Source organism: Scyliorhinus canicula, chromosome 24 (assembly GCF_902713615.1).
Source record: "Scyliorhinus canicula chromosome 24, sScyCan1.1, whole genome shotgun sequence".
Classification (NCBI taxonomy): Eukaryota; Metazoa; Chordata; class Chondrichthyes; order Carcharhiniformes; family Scyliorhinidae; genus Scyliorhinus; species Scyliorhinus canicula.
This window is the reverse complement of record NC_052169.1, coordinates 20,917,396-20,944,148: the sequence shown is the minus strand read 5'-3', so window position 1 is coordinate 20,944,148 and position 26,753 is coordinate 20,917,396. Positions and strand designations below refer to the sequence as shown.

Here is a 26,753-nt window from a genome sequence, read left to right as displayed (position 1 = left end):
ACCATTCCGCGATTCTGTGAAAACACCCAACTGAAATGGCCAACACATTGCAAGGTTCACAAAAACATACATGAAAATGAAATGAAATGAAAATCGCTTATTGTCACAAGTAGACTTCAAATGAAGTTACTGTGAAAAGCCCCTAGTCGCCACATTCCGGCGCCTGTTCGGGGAGGCTGGTGCGGGAAGTGAACAGTGCTGCTGGCCTGCCTTGGTCTGCTTTCAAAGCCAGCGATTTAGCCCAGTGTGCTAAACCAGCGCGAAGTTGCACAAGATTGGCCGACATGTTGTTCCACTTCATTGCATGCAGGGAAGACCGAAGAGGGCTTTCCTGGGCAGAGGGAGAGGGCTGGACGGGGAATTGTGGTCTCTTCATTCTTTCATGAGATGTGGGCGTTGTGGCAAGGCCACCATTTGTTGCCCATCCCTAATTGCCCTTGAGCTGAGTGACTTGCTTCAGAGGGCAGTTTAGAGTCAACCACATTGCTGTGGGTCTGGAGTCACGTGTTGGCCAGCCTAGGGAAGGAAAAGAGACAAATGATCTGATTGAGGTCATGTTTGTGGGATCCTGCTGTGCGATAATTGGCTGCTGCGGTTCTCACTTGACCGCAATGAACTCTGCCATCATTACCCAAAGGGGCATTAGGGAAGCAGGTGGGTTTTTATAACAATCGATGATAGTTGTCATGGGACAGTTAGGTCAGCACAGTCCCAGATGACCATAGGATGACTGGTGGTGATTTAACCTGAGGGTCACCACACCCCAGGCGAGGGGGTCAAGGTTGAGAATCATAGAATTTACAGTGCAGAAGGAGGCCATTCAGCCCATCGAGTCTGCATCGGCCCTTGGAAAGAGCACCCCACTTAAGCCCATGCATCCACCCTCTCCCCGTAACCCCATCACTCCACGCAACCTTTTTGGACACTAAGGGCAATTTATCATGGCCAATCCACCTAACCTGCACATCTTTGGACTGTGGGAGGAAACCGGAGCACCCGGAGGGAACCCACGCAGACACGGGGAGAACGTGCAGACTCCGCACAGGCAGTGACCCAAGCCAGGAATCGAACCTGGGACCTTGGAGCTGTGAAGCAACCGTGTTAACCACTGTGCTGCCCCCTAAGGGAAAGTTAACTTTCCCTAAGAAGACGGGGCCTTCATGAATAACCTCAGCCGGTACGGGAATTGAACCCACGCTGTTGGCCTCGCTCTGCATCACGAACAAGCTGTCTAGCCAACTGAGCTGAACCAGCCCCCTTGTCATGGTCACCATTAGACATTAGCTTTTTACTCCCAAAGTTCTTTCAAATTAAAAATTGAGTTACATTATCAATTGAATTAAATGCCATGGTGGGGTGTGAACGCAGGGCACTGACCCAGGCGACTAGCCCAATGACATCATCACTACACTCCCGTTATGGGATGTCAAGCTGTCATGAGTATAAGGTTGGACACCAACAGCCCGGTAGCACAAGTGGATAGCACTGTGGCTTCACAGCGCCAGGGTCCCAGGTTCGATTCCCTGCTGGGTCTCTGTCTGGGCAGAGTCTGCACGTTCTCCCCGTGTCTGCGTGGGTTTCCTCCGGGTGCTCCGGTTTCCTCCCACAATCCAAAGACGTGCAGATTGGGTGGGTTGGCCGTGATCAATTACCCTTAGTGTCCAAAACGGTTAGGAAGGGTTATTGGGTAACAGGGATAGGGTGGAAGTGAGGGTTTAAGTGGGTCGGTGCCAACTCAATGGGCCGAATGGCCTCCTTCTGCACTGTATGTTCTACGTTCAGTCTCCCAATGGGGTGCCGAAACAAATGAGAAAATCTATTCATTTCTTCATTTAGGATATGTGCCTGTGTCTCGGTGGTTACCCCCCCCCCCCAATCGTCACTTGACAAATTCATTTTGATGCTTCAAACACACATGGCGTAGATTTAACACGGAACCGGAATGGAAAACCAATTTTCTTGTCGCCCAAAGATGAGAGAAACAGTGACCACTTTCACTCTGGTTCGCCCCCCCCCTCCCGCAGCCTCCCCTATCGCAATTTGAGACTCAGAATGCTTCTCGGTGTCCGCCACTGGTTACTCCACTCCAGGGGAACAACATTTCCAACTTTAAAGCATTCAGGGAGCTGTTCAACCGGGAGCTGCTGTACGTTCCCCACCGCCAGCGCCCCCAGCCCATTGCTCATCCGTGTAAATTTGTTGATGGAACCCCAAAGGAGGAAATTCCACCCCCTCCTTACCGGAGAGTTGGGGGGGGGGGGGGGGGGGGGGGGGGGGGGAAACGAAGCCCAATTCCGTTGGTGCTCGCTGGAGAGGTGCTGCTTACCTGTGGCTGCGGAGCAGGCGAACGAGGGCCTTGGCGATGACTCCGACCTCTGCCTTCGGAGCCAGGTGGAAGTAAAGCTGTGCCACTGCCATCACCACCTGAGAGAAAAGGAAAACGAGACGACTGAGTGGGGGGGAACCCGCGTCGCTGCCAACAACGGAGCCAAGAAAGGTGCAGACAAAGGTGAAAGGTGGCATCGATATGTCTTGGATTGAAGCGTCTATTTACATATTTATTCATTATCCCAATTGGCGGCCTTCGCTTTGGTCGTCATCGCAGTCAATGCTTTTCTGAATCCAACAGGAATCGCATTCATCTTTCATCCTCATTATCTTCCCTTCAATACTGCCGATCCCTCCCCTCCCCCTCTCACCTACCTACGACCTGAAGGGTACCGCCCCCGCCCCCAAAGGGATACTTCTCCACCAGGCAGACAGACCTCGGTCACCAAGGGGGATCCACAGAATAATGGATCTCCCCCTCCTCACCCAGACACTGAGGGATCTACAGGATAATGGATCTCCCCCTCCTCACCCAGACACTGAGGGATCTACAGGATAATGGATCTCCCCCTCCTCACCCAGGCACTGAGGGATCTACAGGATAATGGATCTCCCCCTCCTCACCCAGGCACTGAGGGATCTACAGGATAATGGATCATCCCCTCCTCACCCAGACACTGAGGGATCTACAGGATAATGGATTTCCCCCTTCTCACCCAGACACTGAGGGATCTACAGGATAATTGATTTTTCCCCTTCTCACCCAGACACTGAGGGATCTACAGGATAATGGATCTCCCCCTCCTCACCCAGACACTGAGGGATCTACAGGATAATGGATCATCCCCTCCTCACCCAGACACTGAGAGATCTACAGGATAATGGATCTCCCCATCCTCACCCAGACACTGAGGGATCTACAGGATAATGGATCTCCCCCTCCTCACCCAGACACTGAGGGATCTACAGGATAATGGATCTCCCCATCCTCACCCAGACACTGAGAGATCTACAGGATAATGGATTTCCCCCTTCTCACCCAGGCACTGAGGGATCTACAGGATAATGGATCTCCCCCTCCTCACCCAGACACGAAGATCTACAGGGTAATGGATCATCCCCTCCTCACCCAGACACGGAGATCTACAGGGTATTGGATCTCCCTACTGTCACCCAGTCACAAAAGGATCCACAGGGTAACAGATGGCTCCTATCCTCACATAGGAACTGAGGGATTCACAGAATAATGGATCACCCCATCCTCACGTAGACACCCAGATACTGAGGGATCTACAGGATAATGGATCTTCGCACCTGTGGATCTCCCGATCCTCACCCAGACACTGAGGGATCCACAGGATAAAGGATCATCCCCTCCTCACCCAGATACTGAGAGATCTGCAGGATAATGGATCTCCGCACCATCACCCAGATACTGAGGGATCTACGGGATAATGGATCTCCGCACCATCACCCAGATACTGAGGGATCTACGGGATAATGGATCTCTGCACCATCACCCAGACACTGAGGGATCTACGGGATAATGGATCACTCCATCCTCACCTAGGCATTGAGTGGTCCACAGAAGAATGGATCATCCCATCCTCACGTAGACACTGAGGGATCTACAGGATGATAGATCATCCATTCTTCACCCAGGCACTGAGGGATCCACAGGATAATGGATCTCCCCATCCTCGCCCAGTCACTGAGGGATCCACAAGATAATGGATCTCCCCATCCTCACCCAGACACTGAGGGATCTACAGGATAATGGATCTCCCGATCCTCGCCCAGTCACTGAGGGATATACAGGATAATGGATCTCCCCATTTCTTCCAATCACTGAGGGTCAATAGAGTAATGGATCTCCATCTGCTTCTAAATTATTCTGGGATCCACACGGGGCTGGTTTAGCACACTGGGCTAAATCGCTGGCTTTGAAAGCAGACCCAGGCAGGTCAGCAGCACGGTTCAATTCCCATACCAGCCTCCCTGAACAGGTGCCGGAATGTGGCGACTAGGGGCTTTTCACAGTAACTTCATTGAAGCCTACTCGTGACAATAAGCGATTTTCATTCATTTCATTTTCATTCCCCCCCCTCTTCTCACCAAAACACTGAGGAATCCACAATACAATGGATCTCCTCCCTTCCCCCCCCCAGAAAACTATCTCCACTATTAAGAACTGCCCAACTAATGATCGACCCCCACACATCCATCGCCATGGTCACCTGGTCCTGAGGTTGTTTCAGATTGGGATGGTGATGGTGGGGGGGGGGGGTTACGATTATAGGGGGAGGTACAGATTGTGTTCCTGGAAGGAGGCAGAGGGTATTCACACTTGGAGGCAATGGCAGCAGCCCTTGTGCTAACAGTGGATGGACCGTGAGTCTCCAAAGTCCCAGAAGAGCGTTCGGAATGTTGAGTTGTATTCTGCCCATCCCCTTGCGGCGCCCTGGCACCAGTTCACATTACAGCCACAATCCCACCTCTCAGATATGGGGCATTGTCACTGTGACTGGGTAGGTGGTTTACAACGTACCGCAGCGTTCCGACTTTGGAGAAGCGGTTTCGTGTTGCGCAGCAGCAGACGATGGTCAGGGTCCATCACGTATGGTTTCCGTTTCGGAAGCACGGCTGTGTCCATTTCCTCCGGCTTGGAATCCTCGTCGTCTGATCCATAAAAGGCTTTATCCGGGTTTTCCTCCAATAGAGACTCCTATCCACAGTGAGCAGGGAACAAAAAACATCGTCATTGATGAAGGAAAACAATAAACAGGAAGCGGGTGTGACAAACTGATGGACAGAGCTTTGCAAATAATTGAAACTGTTCTGCAATGATCTATAAAAAACAGTTTCCCCACACAACATGATCACAGAATCATTGAATCCCTACAATGCAGGAGGCGGCCATTTGGCCCATTGAGTCTACATTGTCCTTTCAAAAGAGCACCCTACCTAGGACCAAACCCTCCCGCTTTATGCCCGTAACCCCACCTAACCTTTGGACACTTGAGAGGCAATTTATCATGGCCAATCCACCTAACCTGCACATCTTTGGACTGAGAGGAAACCGGCATCCAGAGGAAACCCACACAGACACTGGGAGAGAACATGCAAACTCCACACAGTCACCCAAGGTCGGATTTGAACCTGGGTCCCTGGCGCTGTGAGGCAGCAGTGTTAACCACTGCGCCACCATGCCTGGATCAACATGGCTATGAGAACATCTTGAATTCACACAGAGTCTGGAAGGTAGCCCCAAGACACTTCACAGGGGAATTATAAAACAATGAGACTGAGCCACCCCCACCTTCTCACGGGCAATTAGGGGTGGGCAATTAATGCTGGCCTAGCCAGCAACGCCCATGCCCCGTGACTGAATATTTTAAAAAGCCCCCGATGTTAATGCCTCTGTAGAATACGAGGAAGGCGCCCCACGGGCTGTTCGCTGTTTGGTCTTCCAGTGCAAAGAGCAGTCAATGATGAGGTGTTGCAGACTGGCACGTTCCCAGGCGTCGAGCCACGTACTAAAGATTGGGGCAGCCACCATAGAAACGCCACGAGGAATGGTCACGGCCTCGGGCCTTCCTGGTACAGCAGGCGGAGGAATTGAAAACGGTGTTAATCCCTTCATTTGATTAGAGGAAGGCAGGTATCTCAGAGGGCTGTGGGCCTGGAGGAGCCTACGGAGGTGGTGGTGCGGGGGGGGGGGGCATTAAGGGGCAATTTAGCGTAGCCAATCCACCTACCCTGCACATCTTTGGGTTGTGGGGGCGAAACCCACGCAGACAAGGGGAGAATGTGCAAACTCCTCACAGACAGTGACCCAGAGCTGGTATTCGAACCCGGGTCCTCAGCGCCTTGAGGCAGCAATGTGCCACCGTGCTGCCCCTGTTGCAGTCATGTTAATAAATGAAAAATGAAATGAAAATGAAAATCGCTTATTGTCACGATGAGGCTTCAATGAAGTTACTGTGAAAAGCCCCTAGTTGCCACATTCCGGCGCCTGTTCGGGGAGGCTGGTACGGGAATTGAACCGTGCTGCAGGCCTGCCATGTTCTGCTTTAAAAGCCAGCCATTTAGCCCAGTGTGCTAAACCAGCCCCTAAATTACCTAGTTTAAGGTATCCAGTCTGTTAAAGCTGTGATTAAGGGGTTAACAGCGAGGCAAGCTGTTAAGTCACTCATGGAAGGGACTGGGTCTGTTTTTAGTATCGTTTTCAGCCCTGCCCTGTGTCTGTTGTTTTTAAGTTTCTTTAAAGAGTTCTGCTCTGGGTTCTGAGGAAAGATGTTTTTCTCAGACTGACTTCTGAAAGCTTCTCTCCCAAGGACTTTGGGAATAAATCTGTCAGCCGCTGAGTGTGAACTTAATTAATTTTTTTTTTTTAAATTTAGATTAGCCAATTATTTTTTTTTCCCAATTAAGGGGCAATTTAGCGTGGCCAATCCACCTACTTTGCACATTTTTAGGTTGTGGGGGCAAAACCCACGCAGACACGGGGAGAACGTGCAAACTCCACACGGACAGTGACCCAGAGCCGGGATCGAACCTGGGACCTCAGCGCCGTGAGGCGGTTGTGCTAACCACTAGGCCACCGCGCTGCCCGTGAACTTTATTAATAAGTGGCATTTGACCCGTGTGTGTGAGTTTTGCTTAATTGAAAGTTTAGAAGTAGATGGGAAAGTCAGCTCAAAGACCATTATTATTTTTTTTAAGAACTGTCAATCGAAAAACTGATTTTCCCTTGGATGTTAACGGAGTTAATCCTCTGTCAATAATTAAGTTTGTTTTATTATAGAAGATCACCGGTTGCCAGTGGAGTCACTCCTGGGGGTAAAGGATCCTTTCGTCAGAGTTCACAAATTGTTGGGGTCACGTGCGGTTTGCTAAAATAACTTGGGGCCTGGTTGGGGTTTTGTAACAGATGGGCCCACATCCCGTAAATGAAGATTTTTAGCACGGAGCACTTACATTCTGATTGGGGTTGAGGAACTGGGTCCGCGCGTAGCGTGTGAGCATGTTGATGATAACAACCTGCCCCCACTCCTCCACATCAATCAGGAGGTTGCAGAGCTTGCGATAGTTCTTGTGAATCAGGTCGATCCTCTCGGGGCAAACCTCTTCGAAGGCCATCACCACGCTCCCGGCGACCAGCTGCGTACAGGCGGACAGACGGAGGAAATTCAAGATGGCGTGAGCAGACAGTTTTAACCCTTGCCCGTGTGGGCGTCGTTGGCAAACTTGGCACTTATTTCCCATTCCGCGATCCAGCAAGGCAGACTGATTCACTTGAGGAACTTACGGAGGTCATGTCGCAGACGGTTACCGTGCCAACCATCGACGTGGGCCTGGAGCCGCAGTTAAACCAGACTGCGTGAGGATGGCAAGTTTCCTCCCCCAAGGGACACGAGGGGGCCGTTTGGAGTTTCAAACATAGAATATTGTGTGTAGCTTTGGTCTTGGTGTAGTGCCTTGGTGAGGCCACATTTGGAGTATTGTTTTTTTTTTAGAACAGTACAGCACAGAACAGGCCCTTCGGCCCTCGATGTTGTGCCGAGCAATGATCACCCTACTCAAGCCCACTTATCCACCCTATACCCGTAACCCAACAACCCCCATTAACCTTATTTTTTAGGACACTAAGGGCAATAGCCTGGCCAATCCACCTAACTCGCACATCTTTGGACTGTGGGAGGAAACCAGAGCACCCGGAGAAAACCCACGCACACACGGGGAGGACGTGCAGACTCCACACAGAGACCCAGCCGGGAATCGAACCTGGGACCCTGGAGCTGTGAAGCATTTATGCTAACCACCATGCTACCGTGTGTGCAGTTTTGGTCTCCTTCTCTGAGTAAGGATGTTCTTGCTCTCGAGGGAGTGTAGCGAAAGTTTACCAGACTGATTCCAGGGATGGCGGGTCTGTCATATGAGGAGAGATTGACTAGGTTGGGATTGTTCTTGCTGGAGTCCAGAAGAATAAGGGGGGGAATCTCATAGAGACTTATAAAATTCTAACAGGGCCATACAGGGTAGATGCAGGGAAGATGGTGGGTGTGCCCAGAACCTGGGGTCACAGTCTGAGGATTCAGGGAAAACCATTTCGGACAGAGATGAGGAGACACTTCTTCACACAAAGAGTGGTGAGCCTGTGGAATTCATTACCACAGGAAGGAGTTGATGCTAAAACTTTGAATATGTTCAAGAGGCGGCTGGATATAGCACTTGGGGAGAATGGGATCAAAGGCTATGGGGAGAAAGCAGGATTAGGCTATTGATAGTGATCAGCCATGATAGTGATAAATGGCGGAGCAGACTCGAAGGGCCAAAAGGCCTCCTCCTGCTCCTATCTTCTACGTATCTATGTAAACGGCAGCCGCCTGCTCACGTTTTACTGAGTCCAACTTATTATTTCCAGAATTTTGTTTTACAACTGAATTCAAACTCTCTTCCTGCTGTGAAGTGGGCGGAGCTGGAGCTCTCTGGATTAATCGTTCAGTGACATGACCACCATTCTTTCCATTGATAAGACGATGGCGCTCTGCAATAAGGGAAGGAGATGGGTAGATTCAGAAGCCCATATGAAATGGGGGCAAGTAGGCCATTCGGCCCCTCCAGCCTGAACCGATCCCATAGGTTCACAATCCGATTGTGGCCTTAACTCCACTTTCCTGCCTGGCCCTGTGACCCTTGACTCCCTTTGTTGCCCGAAAATCTATCTCCTCTCATCCTTGAATATAGTCAACTCCACGGCTCTCTGGGGGACGGAATTCCAAAGATCCACCACCCTCAGAGAAGATTTTTCTCCTCATCCCCGTCTCCCCCTTGCTCCAAAACTGGGCTTAGTTCTGGATTTGCTCGTGCCAGAGTGGTGGGACATCCTCTCAGCATCTACCCTGTCGAGCCCCCTCAGAACCTTTATACGCTCAATCAGATCGCTTCCCATTCTTCCAAACTTCCATGAGTATAACCCCCCCCCCCATCTGCTCAATTGTTCCTCATAAGACAACCTCTTCATCCCAGGAACCAGCCCAGTGAACGTTCTCTGAACTTGTTGCAATGCCCCACCTTTCGAGACCAGAACCAGTATTAAGGACATTGAATGTTTCTGTGGGACTGCAGCTCCAGATGTGGATAGAATGAATGTTACAGGAGAATATGAAATTTTAGAATCTGTCGGAAGAACGAATGTCAAGTTTCTGGTTGTTTTTCCCTCGGCAGGCTAAAGCTCTAAATAACCAAATATCAACCAGACATGGGGGCGGGACTTGGTAAAACGCCCCCCCCCCAACATGCGTGGCTTCTGTTGTGGTGGCAGTGGAATCTTCTAGTTCTGACGCTGTTTGCACGCTCCTCCGGCGGGCAATGAGGGGGTGGGGGGGGAGGAAGGTTCTGGATTTCTCGGAGATCCTTACCGTCGTTTTATCGGCCAGCAGCTTCTCAATCACCTCGATCAGCTGGTCTTTCTGATCCTGGTCCAAACTGAAATGAGAGAGAGAGAGAGGGAGAAGTCAGGGTCAACTAGATACAGAACCGAGACAATCCCGTGGCCCAGCCCCTGCTCAACTCAAGGACCATCCGTGACAAAGAGGTCAAACGGGAAGGACTTTGTGAGCAGTGCTGATGGTGAAGGTTCCGGGGAGCCCTTGACGAAATGGGGGGAGGAAGGGTCGGGGGGTTATCTCACCAGCGGACGTGGCATCTGGCCCAGTGCCACAGGCATGGGCACACAGCGGGCAGCATGCCAATGTTTCCTCAAATTGAATGCCACCGAGTGGAGCTACACACACACACACACACACACACACACACACACACACACACACACACACACACACACACACACACGGTCAGGTCAGAGTGACAGGTCCGCACACACAACACCTGCTCCCGGATAACGTCAGTGTCACTACTGTAGCACAGGACTGGATGACGAACCCAGAGACCATCGATTCAGGAAAAGTGGATTTGACGATAAATGAGGCGTCAGCAGGAAAGTGTCACCGAGGAACAGGGGTACATGGTTTAAAAGCCCAACTGGTCCATCGTTGGCCTCTCGGGAGGAAATGGTGGAGGTGGTGGTGCAGTGGTAATGTCACTGATAATCCCAAGGCCCAGACTATGCTCTGGGGACAAGGGTTCAAATCCCACCACAGCACTTGGTGGAATTCAAATTCAATTAATACAATCTGGAATATAAAAGCCAGTCGTAGTAATAGTTAGCCATGAAACTATGTCGTGAAAGCCCATCTTTCGGGAAGGAAATCTGCCAACATTACTGGTCTGGCCTACATGTGACAATGGACCTGGACACTTAACTGTCCTTGGCAATAGTCTAGCAAGTTCGAGGGCATTTTAAGTAGGAAAAAGAAAAGTCCTGTCTGGCCTACATGTAACTCCAGCCCCACTCCACGTGAGTTGCCTTCTGAAGTGGGCCAGCAGGTTCAGTTGGAAACTTTTGCCTCTTCTTGGGGAAGCTCAAAATGGGAACAATTTGTGGACGTGGAAAGGATGTTTCCTCTTGCGGGCGAGTCCAGAACTAGGGGGACACCGTTCGAAAATTAGGGGTCACCATTTTAAGACGAAATGCGGAGGTATGGTTTCTTCTCTGAGGGTTGAGCGACTTTGGAACTCTCTGCCTCGGAAGGCGGTGGAGGCGAGGGTCACTGAATATTTCTGAGGTGGAGGTAGAGGTAGATTGATCCATTTGCCTGACAAGAATTACCCTGAGTGTGAACTTTATTAATAAGTGTCATTTGACCTGTGTGTGTGGGTTTTGCTTAATTGAAAGTTTAGAAGTAGATGGGAAAGCCAGCTCAAAGACCATTATTATTTTTTTAAGAACTGTCAATCGAAAAGCTGATTTTCCTTTGGATGTTAATGGAGTTAATCCTCTGTCAATAATAAAGTTTGTTTTATTATAGAAGATCACCGGTTGCCAGCGGAGTCACTCCTGGGGGTGAAGGATCCTTTCCTCACAGTTCACAAGTTGTCGGGGTCACATGCGGTTTGCGAAAATAATCTGGGGTCTGGTTGTGGTTTTGTAACAGATGGGCCCACATCCCGTAAATGAAGATTTTTTACAAATAGCCTACGGTAGGCCTCTGTGAAGCATGAGGAAGGTGTCTGGGTAGGTTTTGTGGGGGGGGGGGGCAGTCTGGGAAGAGGGGGCATGGAGCACTTACATTCTGATTGGGGTTGAGGAAGGTGGGAGATCAGCCATGATAGTATTTAATGGCGGAGCAGGTGCAAGAGGCCGAATGACCTACTTCTGCTTCTATTTTGTATGTGCCCTTGCCAATGTTACCTGCACCCCCAAAATAAACAAAAATCTCACCACTCACCATTCACACAAGAGTTGCTTTTTGTTCCCGGAGACTTACAGGTGAAAATGGAAAACAATTTGGCTCGGGTTATTCCAGGGAGCCAAATGCAAAATCCAGGCTGATACTCCAGTGCAGGGCCCTGTTCAGTTCCCGCACAGAGACTCCGCCTGCCCTCAAGGCCTCGACAGGAAACGATCCAGGGCATGATTGTGAAGAGGGGCAGGCCCTATGGCGCAGCAGGGTAGCACCTCTGCCTCTGAGCCAGAGGTTCCAGGTTCGAGTCCCACCCCAGGACTTGACGGCTAAGGATTCAGAACCCGGCCAAACATGTTTGAGTGCGTCAACCAGAAAAATCCTTCCAAACTCGCCAATATATTCACAGCAACTTAATTGCAGTGTTAATGAAGATTATTATTTCTTTTTAAACAAATTTAGGGTACCCAATTCATTTTTTTCAATTAAGGGGAAATTTAGCGTGGCCAATCCACCTACCCTGCACATCTATGGGTTGTGGGGCTGAAACCCACGCAAACACGGCGGGGAATGTGCAAACTCCACACGGACAGTAACCCAGGCCCGGGATTTGAACCAGCGCTATTGTCCCAGTGCTAACCACTGAGCCACCGCGCTGCCCATGTTAATTAAACTTATTAATAAGCCTCTGGCGACAGACTAGCGACCTATTCCAGGGACAGCTAGCTATAACTAGACTAGCTTGTCATATAGGGTCTGGCAGATGGAATACAACGTTGACAAATGTGAGGTTATCCATTCTGGTAGGAATAACAGCAAAAGGGATTATTATTTAAATGATAAAATATTAAAGCATGCCGCTGTGCAGAGAGACCTGGGTGTGCTGGTGCATGAGTCGCAAAAAGCTGGTTTACTGGCGCAACAGGTGATTAAGAAGGCAAATGGAATTTTGTCCTTCATTGCTGGAGGGATGGAGTTTAAGACTAGGGAGGTTATGTTGCAATTGTATACGGTGTTAGTGAGGCCACACCTGGAGTATTGTGTTCAGTTTTGGTCTCCTTACCTGAGAAAGGACGTACTGGCTCTGGAGGGTGTGCAGAGGAGATTCACTAGGTTAATCCCAGAGCTGAAGGGGTTGGATTACGAAGAGAGGTTGAGTAGACTGGGACTGTACTCGTTGGAATTTAGAAGGATGAGGGGGGATCTTATAGAAACTTATAAAATTATGAAGGGAATAGACAGGATAGATGCGGGCAGGTTGTTTCCACTGGCGGGTGAAAGCAGAACTAGGGGGCATAGCCTCAAAATAAGGGGAAGTAGATTTAGGACTGAGTTTAGGAGGAACTTCTTCACCCAAAGGGTTGTGAATCTATGGAATTCCTTGCCCAGTGAAGCAGTTGAGGCTCCTTCATTAAATGTTTTTAAGATAGAGATAGATAGATTTTTGAAGAATAAAGGGATTAAGGGTTATGGTGTTCGGGCCGGAAAGTGGAGCTGAGTCCACAAAAGATCAGCCATGATCTCATTGAATGGCGGAGCAGGCTCGAGGGGCCAGATGGCCGACTCCTGCTCCTAGTTCTTATGTTCTTATATGAGGAGCGGTTAAGGGCTCTGGGTCTGTACTTGTGGAGTTTAGAAGGGTGAGGGGGGATCTCACTGAAACGTACAGCATACTGAGAGGCCTGGATAGAGTAGACGTGGAAAGGGCGTTTCCACTTGTAGGAAAAACTAGAACCCGAGGGCACAGCCTCAAACGATCCTTTAAAACAGAGATGAGGAGGAATTTCTTCAGCCAGAGGGTGGTGAATCTGTCGCAGAAGGCTGCAGAGGCCAAAACACTGAGTGTCTTTAAGGGGATCTCCGGGTTATGGGGAGAAGGCAGGAGAATGGGGATGAGAAAAATATCAGCCACGATTGAATGGTGGAGCAGAATTGATGGGCAGAATGGCTTAATTCTGCTCTTGTGTCTTATGGTCTTATGAGAACAGACGAAAGTTTGCCCTCGTGCATCATTAGGCACGGGAAGTGAATTGAAAATTGAAACTATTTTGAGAAAGAGCGAGGAGTTCTCTCTGGTGTCACTGAAGCTGATGATCTGGCCCTTCGTCTCATTGCTGTTTGTGGGAGCTTGCTGTGAAATGAAAATGAAATGAAAATCGCTTATTGTCACGAGTAGGCTTCAATGAAGTTACTGTGAAAAGCCCCTAGTTGCCACATTCCGGCGCCTGTCCGGGGAGGCTGGTACGGGAATGGAACCGTGCTGCTGGCCTGCTTGGTCTGCTTTAAAAGCCAGCGATTTAGCTGAGTGAGCTAAACCAGCCCCAGTGCACAAACTGGTTGCCCGTTCACCTCCGGTAAGATCGTGGCGACACTTTAAAAGTGACTCATCGGCTACAAAGCGCATTGGAACATTCGGAGTTGGCACGAGATGCTAAGGGGACGCTAACCCTTTCCGTCCCGTCGGAGTTGAAGTCCGTCAACCAACCCAGTATTCGACAGAAAATGATTAACGCCGTTTATAAACAGGCCCGATCCTTGGTAATCCAGCCTCTCCCTGTTGCTGGTGGACTCAGAACTAACATTTTTAACACTTTGCACATTTTCGTATTGATTGGACGGACAGGTTGTGAAAAAAAAAGCATGTACGGCACTCGGGCCGTTCCGATTCCTCGAAGGGGGGAGAGGTCGGAGGGGAGGAGTTACCTGTAGAGCTTTGGGATGGCGTGAGCGGCGGTTTTCCTGACGTAAGGCGACATGTCAGACGCAGCCTCCTTAATCGCCAGCATCATAATGGGGACGATGATGGTGACACGGATGCTGGAGAGCACGCGGAGGGCGCTGGCTCGAATCAGCTGGTTCGGATCCTGAAAACACAGGGAAAACACAGGGAAAAACACAGGGAAAAACATCAGCCAAATGTCAACTGGTCCCATCACTACCTTCCACCCTTGGTCAAGCGTTTGCCGGTCCTCGCCAATGATACACCATCACTCCTCCCCTCTTGCAAACTCAAATACTATTCTGCATTGGCCAAAGAGGCACGGGGGTTAGCACTGATGCCTCACGGCGCCGAGGACCCGGGTTCGATCCCGTCCCTGGGTCACTGTCCGTGTGGAGTTTGCACATTCTCCCCGTGTTTGCGTGGGTCTCACCCCCCACAGCCCAAAAGATGTGCAGAGTAGGTGGATTGGCTACGCCAAATTGCCCCTTAATTGGAAAAATAAAGAATCGGGTACTCTATATATAATAAAGAAGACGGTCCTGTGTTTTCAGGAAGACATCTATTTTTTAAAATATACACCTCAAAAATATGCCATCAACATTCTCATCTCCCAGGGCAGCACGGCGGTGCAGTGGTTAGCACTGGGACTGCGGCGCTGAGGACCCGGGTTCAAATCCCGGCCCCAGGTCACCGTCCGTGTGGAGTTTGCACATTCTCCCCGTGTCTGTGTGGGTTTCACCCCCACAACCCAAAAGATGTGCAGGGTAGGTGGATTGGCCACGATAAATTACCGCTTAAATGGAAAAAAATAATTGGGTACTCTAAATGTTTTAAAAAAAACATTCCCATCTCCCGCTGCACCTCTACCCTTGGCCCCCCTCCCCACGCACAACACCTATGACCACTGCTATACCGTCTGACTAACCCCCTGACATTAAGACATGGGTGGGTCCCATTCACTCCAACTGATCACTGAAAACACTAAAAATTACCAGAGAACCCACGTCACAAACTCAACTGATCCCAAGTCTTAACAGCTGTTGTTTGTTTGGGGGGGGGGGGGTTCTATTACTTTTTATGTGAGCAAGTGCTGATTTAATCACCAACGAACAGCCTCGCTCCAATTTTAAGATGATGCCCCTTGTTCTGGACTCCACTCCCTCTCATAGCCCAACTCACCCCCAACCAGAGTGAATCGTTTCTCTCTCTCTAGCTTGCCTCAGGCCTCCCTCTACGACATGATGACAAAGGAAGGTGCGTTCGTAATGTGGGCAAGCAGGTTGGCCGGGATTTGCCATGGCCCCTCCCGTGAGGGGTGGCGGCGGCTTTTGGGGGGGGGGGGGGGGGTCCTATTGGCTGCCAGCGGGATCTTCCGTTCCTGCCCAAAGTCAGTGGCCATTGATCATGCTCTCCGGCTGTGCCGCTGGTAAACCTGCCACAGGAGGTCGCCGTCGTCGGAACCGGAAGATCTGGCCGGCAGGAAGGGTCGGACAATCCCACCCATTGAGTATCAATTTGCAAATCCTTCCCACGCACGGCAATGGCAGGCGGCAAAAGTGGGAGAGGTTCCTGATCGGCCGTGTAATGGAAAGAACACTGGAGCCTCGACCATCACTACCCCTGGCTGCAGACCGCAACATATATAAAAACTCATGTTGCCAAAGTAACTCAGATCCCCGAGTGAATGTAACACAACCTCCATCAACCGTCTCAACTCTTGTTAATCACCTTTACCCTTCAATGGGATCACCCCTTATCTTCCATACCCAAGGGAATACAAGTCTAGTCTCTCCAACATCTCATAATTGAACCCTCAACGTTGTTCCGGTGGATCTGTTGCTCCTCCAAATCCGGGATATCATTCCAGACAGATATCGTTGGGGAGATGAAATGCCGACTGGGTGACCGCTTTGAAGAACACCGTTGCTTAGTCCGCGAGCATGAGCCCAACCTTCATGTTGGGCGCCATTTTAACTCAGCACCCTGCTCTCATGCCCACGTGCCCACCCTTGGCCTGCCGCAGTGCCCCAGTGAAGCGCAACACAAACCATAGTAGTGGCATCTCAGCTTCCGATTGGCCACAATATAGCCCTCACGACCCAACGTTGAGTTCAACAACTTTAGACGGTGACCTTTCTCCTCCATCTCAACCCCCTTTTAAAAAATATCTCATACATGTGTTGCCTCAATGCAAAAGCCCCCCTCCCCCTCCCAACACTTTTGTTCTTAAAGGTTGTTGCAATCTCTCCCAGCTGCACTTTACCGACTAACACATTCGCTCTCTCTTCATTCAAAGGACTCCACACATTAACTCTGCCGTCTCCCTCTCCTTACAGACGCTGCTGAGTATTTTTTCCCAGTGTCCTCCGTTCTTGTTTCAGATTCCCGGGTCCGCAGTAATTTGTTCCCATCATTCCAGACGGTAGGTGCTCGAAAATGAACACGGTCGCTCCCGTTGCAGCCAAAACCACAACCTCTTTCTGCCAACGTCCCTTCTGATTCGTGCATCTTGTGCAATTTGGGAGATTGATGATTCTGCCTCTTTCATCGAAATGAAGGGAAATCAGCAACAGAGACAAGGATTCCCCAAACCCCCCCCCCGGGTCGGAGAATCACCCGGGACCGGCGTTAATCCCGCCCCCGGCGTGTCCCGAATTCTCTGCCCCCGAGGTTCAGTGGGGGCGGGAATCGCGCCTATCCCCTCAATGTGAGGGCTTGGCCCCTAAACTCCGCACCTTTGGGGCGGCCCGACGCCAGAGTGGTTCTCGCCACTCCGACACGCCGGGACCCCCCCGCCCCGCCGGGTAGGGGAGAATCCCGGCCAAGATCACGGCAAAGTGCAAGGAGAGGCACATGCAATTTACCTGCAGGAGGAGGGGGGAGGGGGGGGATAATTAGTTCAAACCAGTTGACCTGTAAACCATGTAACTTATTGACGAGGTAATAATTACTCGAGTCATTATTCCCCTCCAGAGCAACTCTGTGCTGTTGTTCTAATAGATCGTACTTGCATTCAGCAAATCAATAGAAATAACCACAGAGAGCTGCAAGACAAAGGAGAGATGGACAGTCTCTGGGGAACATTAGATAATAAGTCACTCAAAGCATTGACAATAATGACCTTCAATCCTCTCTGGAAGGTGCTAATTGAAAGCAGAGCCAGATCCTGCTGCTCCTCCGCATATCGAACCAGATAAACATAAACCAATTTCTTCACCTGCAAAGACAGACAGAGAGAGAGAGAGAGGATCAAAGACCAGACACTGAGCTGACAAAAGGATGGTCAAGAAATAATATTAATGATAATCTTTATTGTCACAAGTAGGCTTACGTTAACACTGCAATGAAGTTACTGTGAAAAGTCCCTAGTCACAGAACATAGAACATAACAGCGCAGTACAGGCCCTTCGGCCCTCGATGTTGCGCCGACCTGTGAAACCACGCTAAAGCCCATCTACACTATTCCTTTATCATCCATATGCCTATCCAATGACCATTTGAATGCCCTTAATGTTGGCGAGTCCACTATTGTTGCAAGCAGGGCATTCCACGCCCTTAATACTCTCTGAGTAAAGAACCTACCTCTGACATCTGTCCGATATCTATCTCCCCTCAATTTAAAGCTATGTCCCCTCGTGCTAGACATCACCATCCGAGGAAAAAGGCTCTCACTGTCCACCCTATCTAATCCTCTGATCATCTTGTATGCCTCAATTAAGTCACCTCTTAACCTTCTTCTCTCTAACGAAAACAGCCTCAAGTCCCTCAGCCTAGGCGCCACATTCCGGCGCCTGTTCGGATACACAGAGGGAGAATTCAGAATGTGCAAATCACCTAACAGCACGTCCTTCGGGACTTGTGGGAGGAAACCGGAGGAAACCTACGCAGACACGAACAGACAATGACCCAAGCTGGGAATCGAACCTGGGACCCTGGAGCTGTGAAGCAACAGTGCTAACCACAATGCTACCGTGCTGCCCATGGGTAGCCAAATGGAAATGCCAAGGGAAGAGGCGACGTGGTGGAGCAATGGTTAGCACTGCTGCCTCATGGCACCGAGGACCCGGGGCGGGGAAACCCCCCCCCTCAAAAAAAGAGAAATGCCAAGGGCAACCCCCTCAGCTTTAGCCTGCATGGAGTTGGTTAATTAGTACTGATACCTCAAATGTAGATTTGATTAAACTGGCAGAGGGCTTTTGTTTTTGGTCACTTTACACTTGGGGCGTGAACCGTCGACAACCGGCACGTTCCTCTGGTTGTCTCGAGGTGGTTGTCTTCCTCAGTGATGGCCTTTCCCACAATCGGGTTAATCCTGCAGTAATTGCTCCTTTCAGAGAGCCATTTCATTTCATCAGTGAACCCCAGGTTGTGGGAGTGCAGTCACGCGAAGGGCCGGAGCAGTTTACTGGGGGAGGGCCCAGGTTCCCTCGCACTGCAGCCGCCCCCCACCCTCCCAAACTCGCACGTCTCTGGGTTCATTCAATTCCAGGCCCCAACCGACCATGGTGCAACATAGGATCAGGAGGAGGCCATTCAGCCCCTCGTGTCTCATGGCTAATCTGTACCTTAACCCTGTCTCCCAGACTTCTCTCTGCAATTCTAGACATCCTAACTTCAGACAAATTTACTCAACCACAATCCTGACGGTTTGAATGGACGTCCAGCATTTCGGGAGGTGGCCGGCTGGATATTCAGCCCCCATCGAGGCCGGGGATGGAGGTGGGCAAGGGGCTAAAAACAGTCCCTCCAGCCAGTGCGCCTGCGTGTCAGCTCCATCTGCTTCCCCCCCCTCCCCTAAACCCCCCCAGGTCATTTTGCGGAGGGCCGATGGAGGGGATGGCAGGGCTACCCATTAGAGGATGCGGGGGGGGGGGCTCATTAAGTGTCCAATAGGGATTGAGGGAAGATGCTGGACTGGGATTGTCCAGTTGCCACTCAGGATTTGGCTGGTGGCAGGGGCCATGGAGTCTGCAGGTCACCATCCTGCAGACCAGTGTGCCAGAGGGACTAATAGAGACCCTTCCCGTGGTACCTGGGTGTGGGAGTACGCTCAGGGAAATCACAGATGCAAAATTTCTGGCCTGGACTCGCTGGAAACCTCTCTTCGCAAGGAAGGACAGAACGTAAAATCAGTCATTCAGGGGACCTCTGGCGGTGACCTGTAGGTGGAGGCTGCACGTCGGGTGGTTCCCGCCAGAGCTCCCGTTATTTGGCCCAGTTTCCGGAGGGAACTTTTAAGTGAACTGTCTTCAATAAAGCCGTGGGAATTATAGGATGTCGAGAACCCGATGACAGAATACAGCACGAAAAGGAACAAGCATCAGGCGGCATGGCAATTAGCACTGCTGCCTCACGGCGCCAAGGTCCCAGGTTCAATCCCGGCTCTGGGTCACTGCCTGTGTGGAGTTTGCACATTCTCCCCGTGTCTCTGTGGGTTTCGCCCCCACAACCCAAAGATGTGCAGGGTAGGTGGATTGGCCACGCTAAATTGCCCATTAACTGAGAAAAATAAAAAAATGTTTTAAAAAAGGAAAGAAACAAGCAGGGTCAGCCTCCGCCCCGCCATCATTGGCAGGCCGGTTAAGGGGAATGTTTTGCTGAGCTTATACCCCCCGGTCTGCACCCCCCTCCCCCCCAAACCTCGGTCAGCACCCTCGCCCTCGGTCAGCACCCCCCCCCCCACCTTGGTCAGCACCCTCCCTCTCAGACAGCCCGACCGCCAGCTGGTGGCAGTGAAGCGAGGCTCATTGTTTTGTTGGGATTCGGGCTCAGTCCCAGGTTTGGTGAGGAACAGGAGTGGGTAAATGATGAGGACAGAGGGGGCAGGAGTGGGTAAATGATGGGGACAGAGGGGGCAGGAGTGGGTAAATGATGGGGACAGAGGGGGCAGGAGTGGGTAAATGATGGGGACAGAGGGGGCAGGAGTGGGTAAATGATGGGGACAGAGGGGGCAGGAGTGGGTAAATGATTGGAGAGAGTAAATGATGGGGACAGAGGGGCAGGAGTGGGTAAATGATGGGGACAGAGGGGGCAGGAGTGGGTAAATGATGGGGACAGAGGGGGCAGGAGTGGGTAAATGATGGGGACAGAGGGGGCAGGAGTGGGTAAATGATGGGGACACAGGGGGCAGGAGTGGGTAAATGATGTGGTGAGGGGGCAGGAGTGGGTAAATGATGGGGAGTGAGGGAGCAGGAGTGGGTAAATGATGGGGACAGAGGGGCAGGAGAGGGTAAATGATGGGGACAGAGGGGCAGGAGAGGATAAATGATGGGGACAGAGGGGGCAGGAGTGGGTAAATGATGGGGACAGAGGGGGCAGGAGTGGGTAAATAATGGGGAGTGAGTGGGCAGGAGTGGGTAAATGATGTGGACAGAGGGGGCAGGAGTGGGTAAATGATGGGGACAGAGGGGGCAGGAGTGGGTAAATGATGGGGACAGAGGGGCAGGAGTGGGTAAATGATGGGGACAGAGGGGGCAGGAGCGGGTAAATGATGTGGAGTTAGGGGCAGGAGTGGGTAAATGATGGGGCAGAGGGGCAGGAGTGGGTAAATGATGTGGAGTTAGGGGCAGGAGTGGGTAACTGATGGGGAGTGAGGGGGCAGGAGTGGGTAAATGATGGGGAGTGAGGGTGCAGGAGTGGATAAATGATGGGGACAGAGGGGCAGGAGTGGGTAAATGATGGGGACAGAGGGGCAGGAGTGGGTAAATGATGGGGACAGAGGGGGCAGGAGTGGGTAAATGATGGGGACAGAGGGGCAGGAGTGGGTAAATGATGGGGACAGAGGGGGCAGGAGTGGGTAAATGATGGGGACAGAGGGGGCAGGAGTGGGTAAATGATGGGGACAGAGGGGCAGGAGTGGGTAAATGATGGGGACAGAGGGGGCAGGAGTGGGTAAATGATGCGGAGAGAGGAGGCAGGAGTGGGTAAATGATGGGGACAGAGGGGCAGGAGTGGGTAAATGGTGGGGACAGAGGGGGCAGGAGTGGGTAAATGATGGGGAGTGAGGGGGCAGGAGTGGGTAAATGATGGGGAGTGAGGGGGCAGGAGTGGGTAAATGATGGGGACAGAGGGGGCAGGAGTGGGTAAATGATGGGGACAGAGGGGCAGGAGTGGGTAAATGATGGGACAGAGGGGGCAGGAGTGGGTAAATGATGGGGAGTGAGGGGGCAGGAGTGGGTAAATGATGTGGAGTGAGGGGGCAGGAGTGGGTAAATGATGGGAACATAGAAGATAGGAGCAGGAGGAGGCCTTTTGACCCTTCAAGCCTGCTTCGCCATTCATCATGATCATGGCTGATCATCCAACTCAATAGCCTAATCCTGCTTTCTCCCCATAGCCTTTGATCCCATTCTCCCCAAGTGCCAAATCCAGCAGCCTCTTGAATATATTCAAAGTTTTAGCATTAACTGCTTCCTGCGGTAATGAATTCCACAGGCTCACCACTCTTTGTGTGAAGAAATGCCTCCTTATCTCTGTCCGAAACGGTTCATCCTGAATCCTCAAACTGTGACCCCTGGTTCTGGACACACCCATCATTCGTAACATCTTCCCTGCATCTACCCTGTCTAGTCCGGTTAGAATTTTATAAGTCTCTTTGAGATCCCCCCTCATTCTTCTGAACTCCAGCGAGAACAATCCCAACCTAGTCAATCTCTCCTCATATGACAGTCCCGTCATCCCTGGAATCAGCCTGGTAAACCTTCGCTACACTCCCTTGAGAGCAAGAACATCCTTCCTCAGAGAAGGAGACCAAAACTGCACAAAATACTCCAAGTGTGGCCTCAACAAGGCACTGTACAATTGCAGTAACACATCCCTGCTTCTATACTTGAAACCTCTCGCAATGAAGGCCAACATACCATTAGCCTTCTTTACTGCCTGCTGCACCTGCATGCTTACCTTCAGCGAATGGTGCACAAGGACACCCAGATCCTGCTGCACACTCCCCTCTCCCAATTTACCACCATTCAGGTAGTAATCTGTCTTCCTGTTTTTGCTTCCAACCTCACATTTATCCAAATTATACTGCATCTGCCATTGGTTTTCCCACTCGCCCAACTGTCCAGATCTTGATGTGGGGTCTCTGCATCCTCGTCACAATTCACCCTCCCACGTAATTTGTATCATCTGCAAACTTTGAGATGTTACATTTTGTTCCCTCATCCAGATCATTAATATATATTGTGAATAGCTGGGGTCCCAGCACCGATCCCTGTGGTACCCAACTGGTTACTGCCTGCCAATTTGAAAAGGACCCATTAATCCCTACCCTTTGTTTCCTCTCTGCCAACCAGTTTTCTATCCACCTCAATACATTTCCCCCAATCCCATGCGCTTTAATTTTGCACAATAATCTCTCATGCGGGACTTTGTCAAACGCCTTCTGAAAGTCCAAATATACCACATCGACTGGCTCCCCCTTGTCGCCTGTACTGGTTACCTCTTCAAATAATTCCAACAGATTTGTCGAGCATGATTTTCCCTTCATAAATCCATGCTGACTCTGACTGATCCTGCCACTGCTTTCTAAATGTTCCGCTATAAAGTCCTTGATAATGGATTCAAGCATTTTCCCCACTACCGATGTTAGGCTTACTGGTCTATAATTCCCTGCTTTCTCTTCCTCCCTTTTTGAATATCGGAGTGACGTGAGCTACCCTCCAATCTGCAGGGACAGTTCCAGAGTCTATAGAATCCTGGAAGATGACCACCAATGCATCCACTATTTCCTGAGCCACCACCTTAAGCACTCTGGGATGCAGATCCTCAGGCCCTAGGGATTTATCCGCCTTCAATCCCATCAGTTTTCCCAGCACCATTTCTCTACTAATGTTGATCTCCCTTATTTACCCAATTTCTCATCGGGAGCCACAAGTGAATCTTCCCTCCATCATTACGTGCATTTCAGATCCGAACCACTTGCTGCATAACAAACGTTTTCCTTACGTCATCACTGATTCTTTTCCCAATCACTTCAAATCTGTAACGCAACCGCTGTTAGCTGTAGCTAACGGTGGAGAGCCTCAGGGTTCCCACCCTATCCGCAGGGGAGATTAAAAGCTTCGCCTACCTCGATGTTTTTGCAGGCAACATTCTTCACCACCGCAGGGAAAAGTTCAGAGGTGTTCTTCCCTCTGGCGATCATCTGCGAACAAAATTTAAAAACATGCAACCTCTTACTGAGTGTGGAGAAATAGTGATATTTATTGTACACTCTTGATCAGAAACGAAGACACCTTTTACCTTTTACGTGGCACCTCTCTGTTTGAATGTTTGGATATCTAAATACATCACATCTACTGGTTCTCCCTTTTCTGTCCTGTTATAGTTACATCTTGAAAGTTCTTTAGCGTCTCTTCACATCAGAGAGGTTAAGGGGTTGGGTTGAGACCAGAAACACTCTTGAGAGTGATTTAGATAAAGGGCACCAAAGACCCCCTCGCCCAATGTGCACTGTTTCCATCTCACTGTAACGGGTGACTCTTGTGGTTCTCTGAAACATTCTGCAGGTTAATGGAGCTCTGTTCATCCATGGGCTCGCGTTCAGTGCGGACCATCAGTTAGTCGGGCTCCCATTTAGATCAGGGGCTAAACCTTTGCTTCACTCATCCTCAACGTGAATTGGCCAAATGTTTGGGTGAATTATCATAGAATGTACAGTGCAGAAGGAAGCCATTTGGCCCGTCGAGTCTGAACCGGCTCTTGGAAAGAGCACCCTACCCAAGATCAACACCTCCACCCTATCCCCATAACCCAGTAACCCCACCCAACACTAAGGGCAATTAGGGACACTAAGGGCAATTTATCATGGCCAATCCACCTAACCTGCACATCTTTGGACTGTGGGAGGAAACCGGAGCACCCGGGAGGAAACCCACGCACACACGGGGAGGATGTGCAGACTCCGCACAGACAGTGACCCAAGCCGGAATCGAACCTGGGACCCTGGAGCTGTGAACTATCCACAATGCTACCGTGCTGCCCTTAACTATAATTATGGAGTTCACGGAGAGTTTTCCACAGCATGATGGATTCCTTCACCTTCACAAACACATGTCAACAGCAACGCCTTGTCGGGGTGCTTGTTCAACACTGTCATCTTTTTAACAAACATGATGCTGAAGAAAGCTCATCAAGGTTTGTGCTGCGTCGCTGTACTGTAGCAATATAGACGCACCGCCAGTTTTGGAATTTGGGTTCATTAGACGTATGAACTAAGCAATTCACACAGTCAAGCTCCGCTTTAATGTATGCCCAAATGGATTGTGGGTCTAGCTCTGCCTTGAATATATTCAATGGCCCAGACTGCTGTGCTCTCTGGAGTACAGAATCCCAATGGTCAACAATCCTCTGAGGAAGACATTAATGATCGTCCCCTTAACCTGAGACTGTGCCCCGTGTTCTAGGTTCCCCAACCAGAGGAACTGAACCCCCTCTGTCAATCCACTTCAGAATCTGGCATGTGTCAATTGGACCGCCTCTCATTCTTCTAAACTCTTAGTGAGAATTTGGGCCCAATTTTCTCAGTCCTTCATCAGGGGCAACCCTCTCTTCCCGGCGACCTATTAGGACACTGCTGCCTCCCAGCACCAGCCCCATCACCAGGAGATCCTTCCTTCAACATGGGAGACCAAAACTGTGCACAAGTGTATTCTCACCAAAGCCCTGTACAACGGCAACAAGACATCATCATTATTCTTAGAAAATAGAACACAGAATCCCTACAGTGCAGAAGGAGGCCATTCAGCCCATCGAGTCTGCACCAAACCTCTGAAAGAGCACCCCACTCCTCTGCCGTAGCCCACCGGACCTGCACATCTTTGGACTGTGGGAGGAAACCGGGGCACACGGAGGAAGCCCACGCAGACACGGGGAGGATGTGAAAACTCCGCACAGACGGTACCCCGAGGCCGGAATCGAACCCGGATCGCTGGCGCTGTGAGGCAGCAGTGCCAACCACTTGTGCCACCCTTGTATTCTAATCCACTTGCAAATACTCATCAATGTCCTGCAGGGATTAAAGACAAAATAAAATCTTCAGATGGAGGAGTGAGCAACACTAGCTGAACCACTGAGCACTTGTAACTCCGCGCTCATTTTAAAGTCACACGTTTCGTCATTTAAAAAAAATATATGGTAGCATAGTGGTTAGCACTGTTGCCTCACAGCTCCAGGGTCCCAGGTTCGATTCCCGGTTTGGGTCACTGTCTGCATGTTCTCCCCGTGTCTGCGTGGGTTTCCTCCGGGTGCTCCGCTTTCCCCCCACAGTCCAAAGATGTGCAGGTTCGGTGGATTGGCCATGCTAAATTGCCCATAATGTCCAAAAAGGTTAAGTGGGGTTACGGGGATAGGTTGGGGGTGTGGGCTTGGGTCGGGTGCTCTTTCCAAGGGCCGGTGCAGACTCGATGGGCCGAATGGCATCCTTCAGCACTGTAAATTCTGTGATACACAGCCCACAGAAAACATCCGGGTGAGATTTTTAAAAATAAAAATATTTTTAAAATATATTTTCATTTGAAACTGTTATGCCCACATTGATAAAAGTCTCACTTTCTCACATCAGAAGTTACATTCTGCTACTGCACTGTCTCCACTGGTGGGAGGGAGTAATTGCGTCATCACCAGTTCACACAGGGCGTTTGCCATTGTAGTTGACAGTCTCCACCGCAAGTTCCAACCTTGGAGTCCCCGGCTCGACCCTTATTCCCCCGGCCTGCGGCTGAACTATTCGCACCTTTGACCCTATTTAACCCTGTCCGTCACCTTCTCTCCTCTCCGTCACCTTCACCTCAACTGATCCGCTGCTGGAAGCCTCATTCATGCCTTTGTTACTCGACTATCTGTTCGGATGCCTGACCAGAACCCAACAATTTTTTTTAAATTAATTTGTACAACTGTGAGGAAAGGATACTTCACCCCAGGTGTGATAACTCTGACCAATAGGTATATTTTATGTTTAAATTAACCATATTAACATCAAAGAAAATAGCTTTACAATTATCAATTAAATAGTTCGTAAACACACAGAAAAACGTTCCACCTACACCTCCAATTAAGTAACTCATTACAGTTCAAATGCCAAGTCAGCAGACGGATCATTTGCTTAGTTGTGTCGACCTTTGGAGAGAGTTCCTTTCAAGATTCAACACGCTTTTGCTCAACCTAGCAGGGTTTGGCTGTTCAACTTATAATCAGTCAGAATTGAATCCCGTGGCAAGCTGCAAAACTACAGACAGACCTGGCTTCTCCCATTAATTACATCATCTGTATCCCACTAAGATGTCACGTGACCCACTTAACTATGACTAACTACAACCCCTCATATATAATCTACTCTCCAGGGAATCTCCAGCAAACATAATAATGTTCCATTAGCCCTCTATGTGTAAATAAGT

The 26,753-nt window shown here is 50.3% G+C and overlaps 1 protein-coding gene across 4 annotated transcripts in view; it reads right to left on the bottom strand.

The window, feature by feature from the left end:
* Positions 1–26,753, bottom strand: part of LOC119956816 (AP-3 complex subunit beta-2) — a 154,846-nt gene that overhangs the window by 55,531 nt on the left and 72,562 nt on the right. For all 4 annotated transcript variants that reach the window (XM_038784264.1, XM_038784265.1, XM_038784262.1 and 1 more), the window contains exons 3-9: positions 23,429–23,503; positions 17,480–17,575; positions 14,340–14,500; positions 9,753–9,819; positions 7,309–7,491; positions 4,877–5,053; positions 2,327–2,424 (exon numbers count right to left, since the gene is read on the bottom strand). In XM_038784264.1, the coding sequence (XP_038640192.1) occupies positions 2,327–2,424; positions 4,877–5,053; positions 7,309–7,491; positions 9,753–9,819; positions 14,340–14,500; positions 17,480–17,575; positions 23,429–23,503 (857 nt within the window). The remainder of the gene's footprint in view (positions 1–2,326; positions 2,425–4,876; positions 5,054–7,308; positions 7,492–9,752; positions 9,820–14,339; positions 14,501–17,479; positions 17,576–23,428; positions 23,504–26,753) is intronic.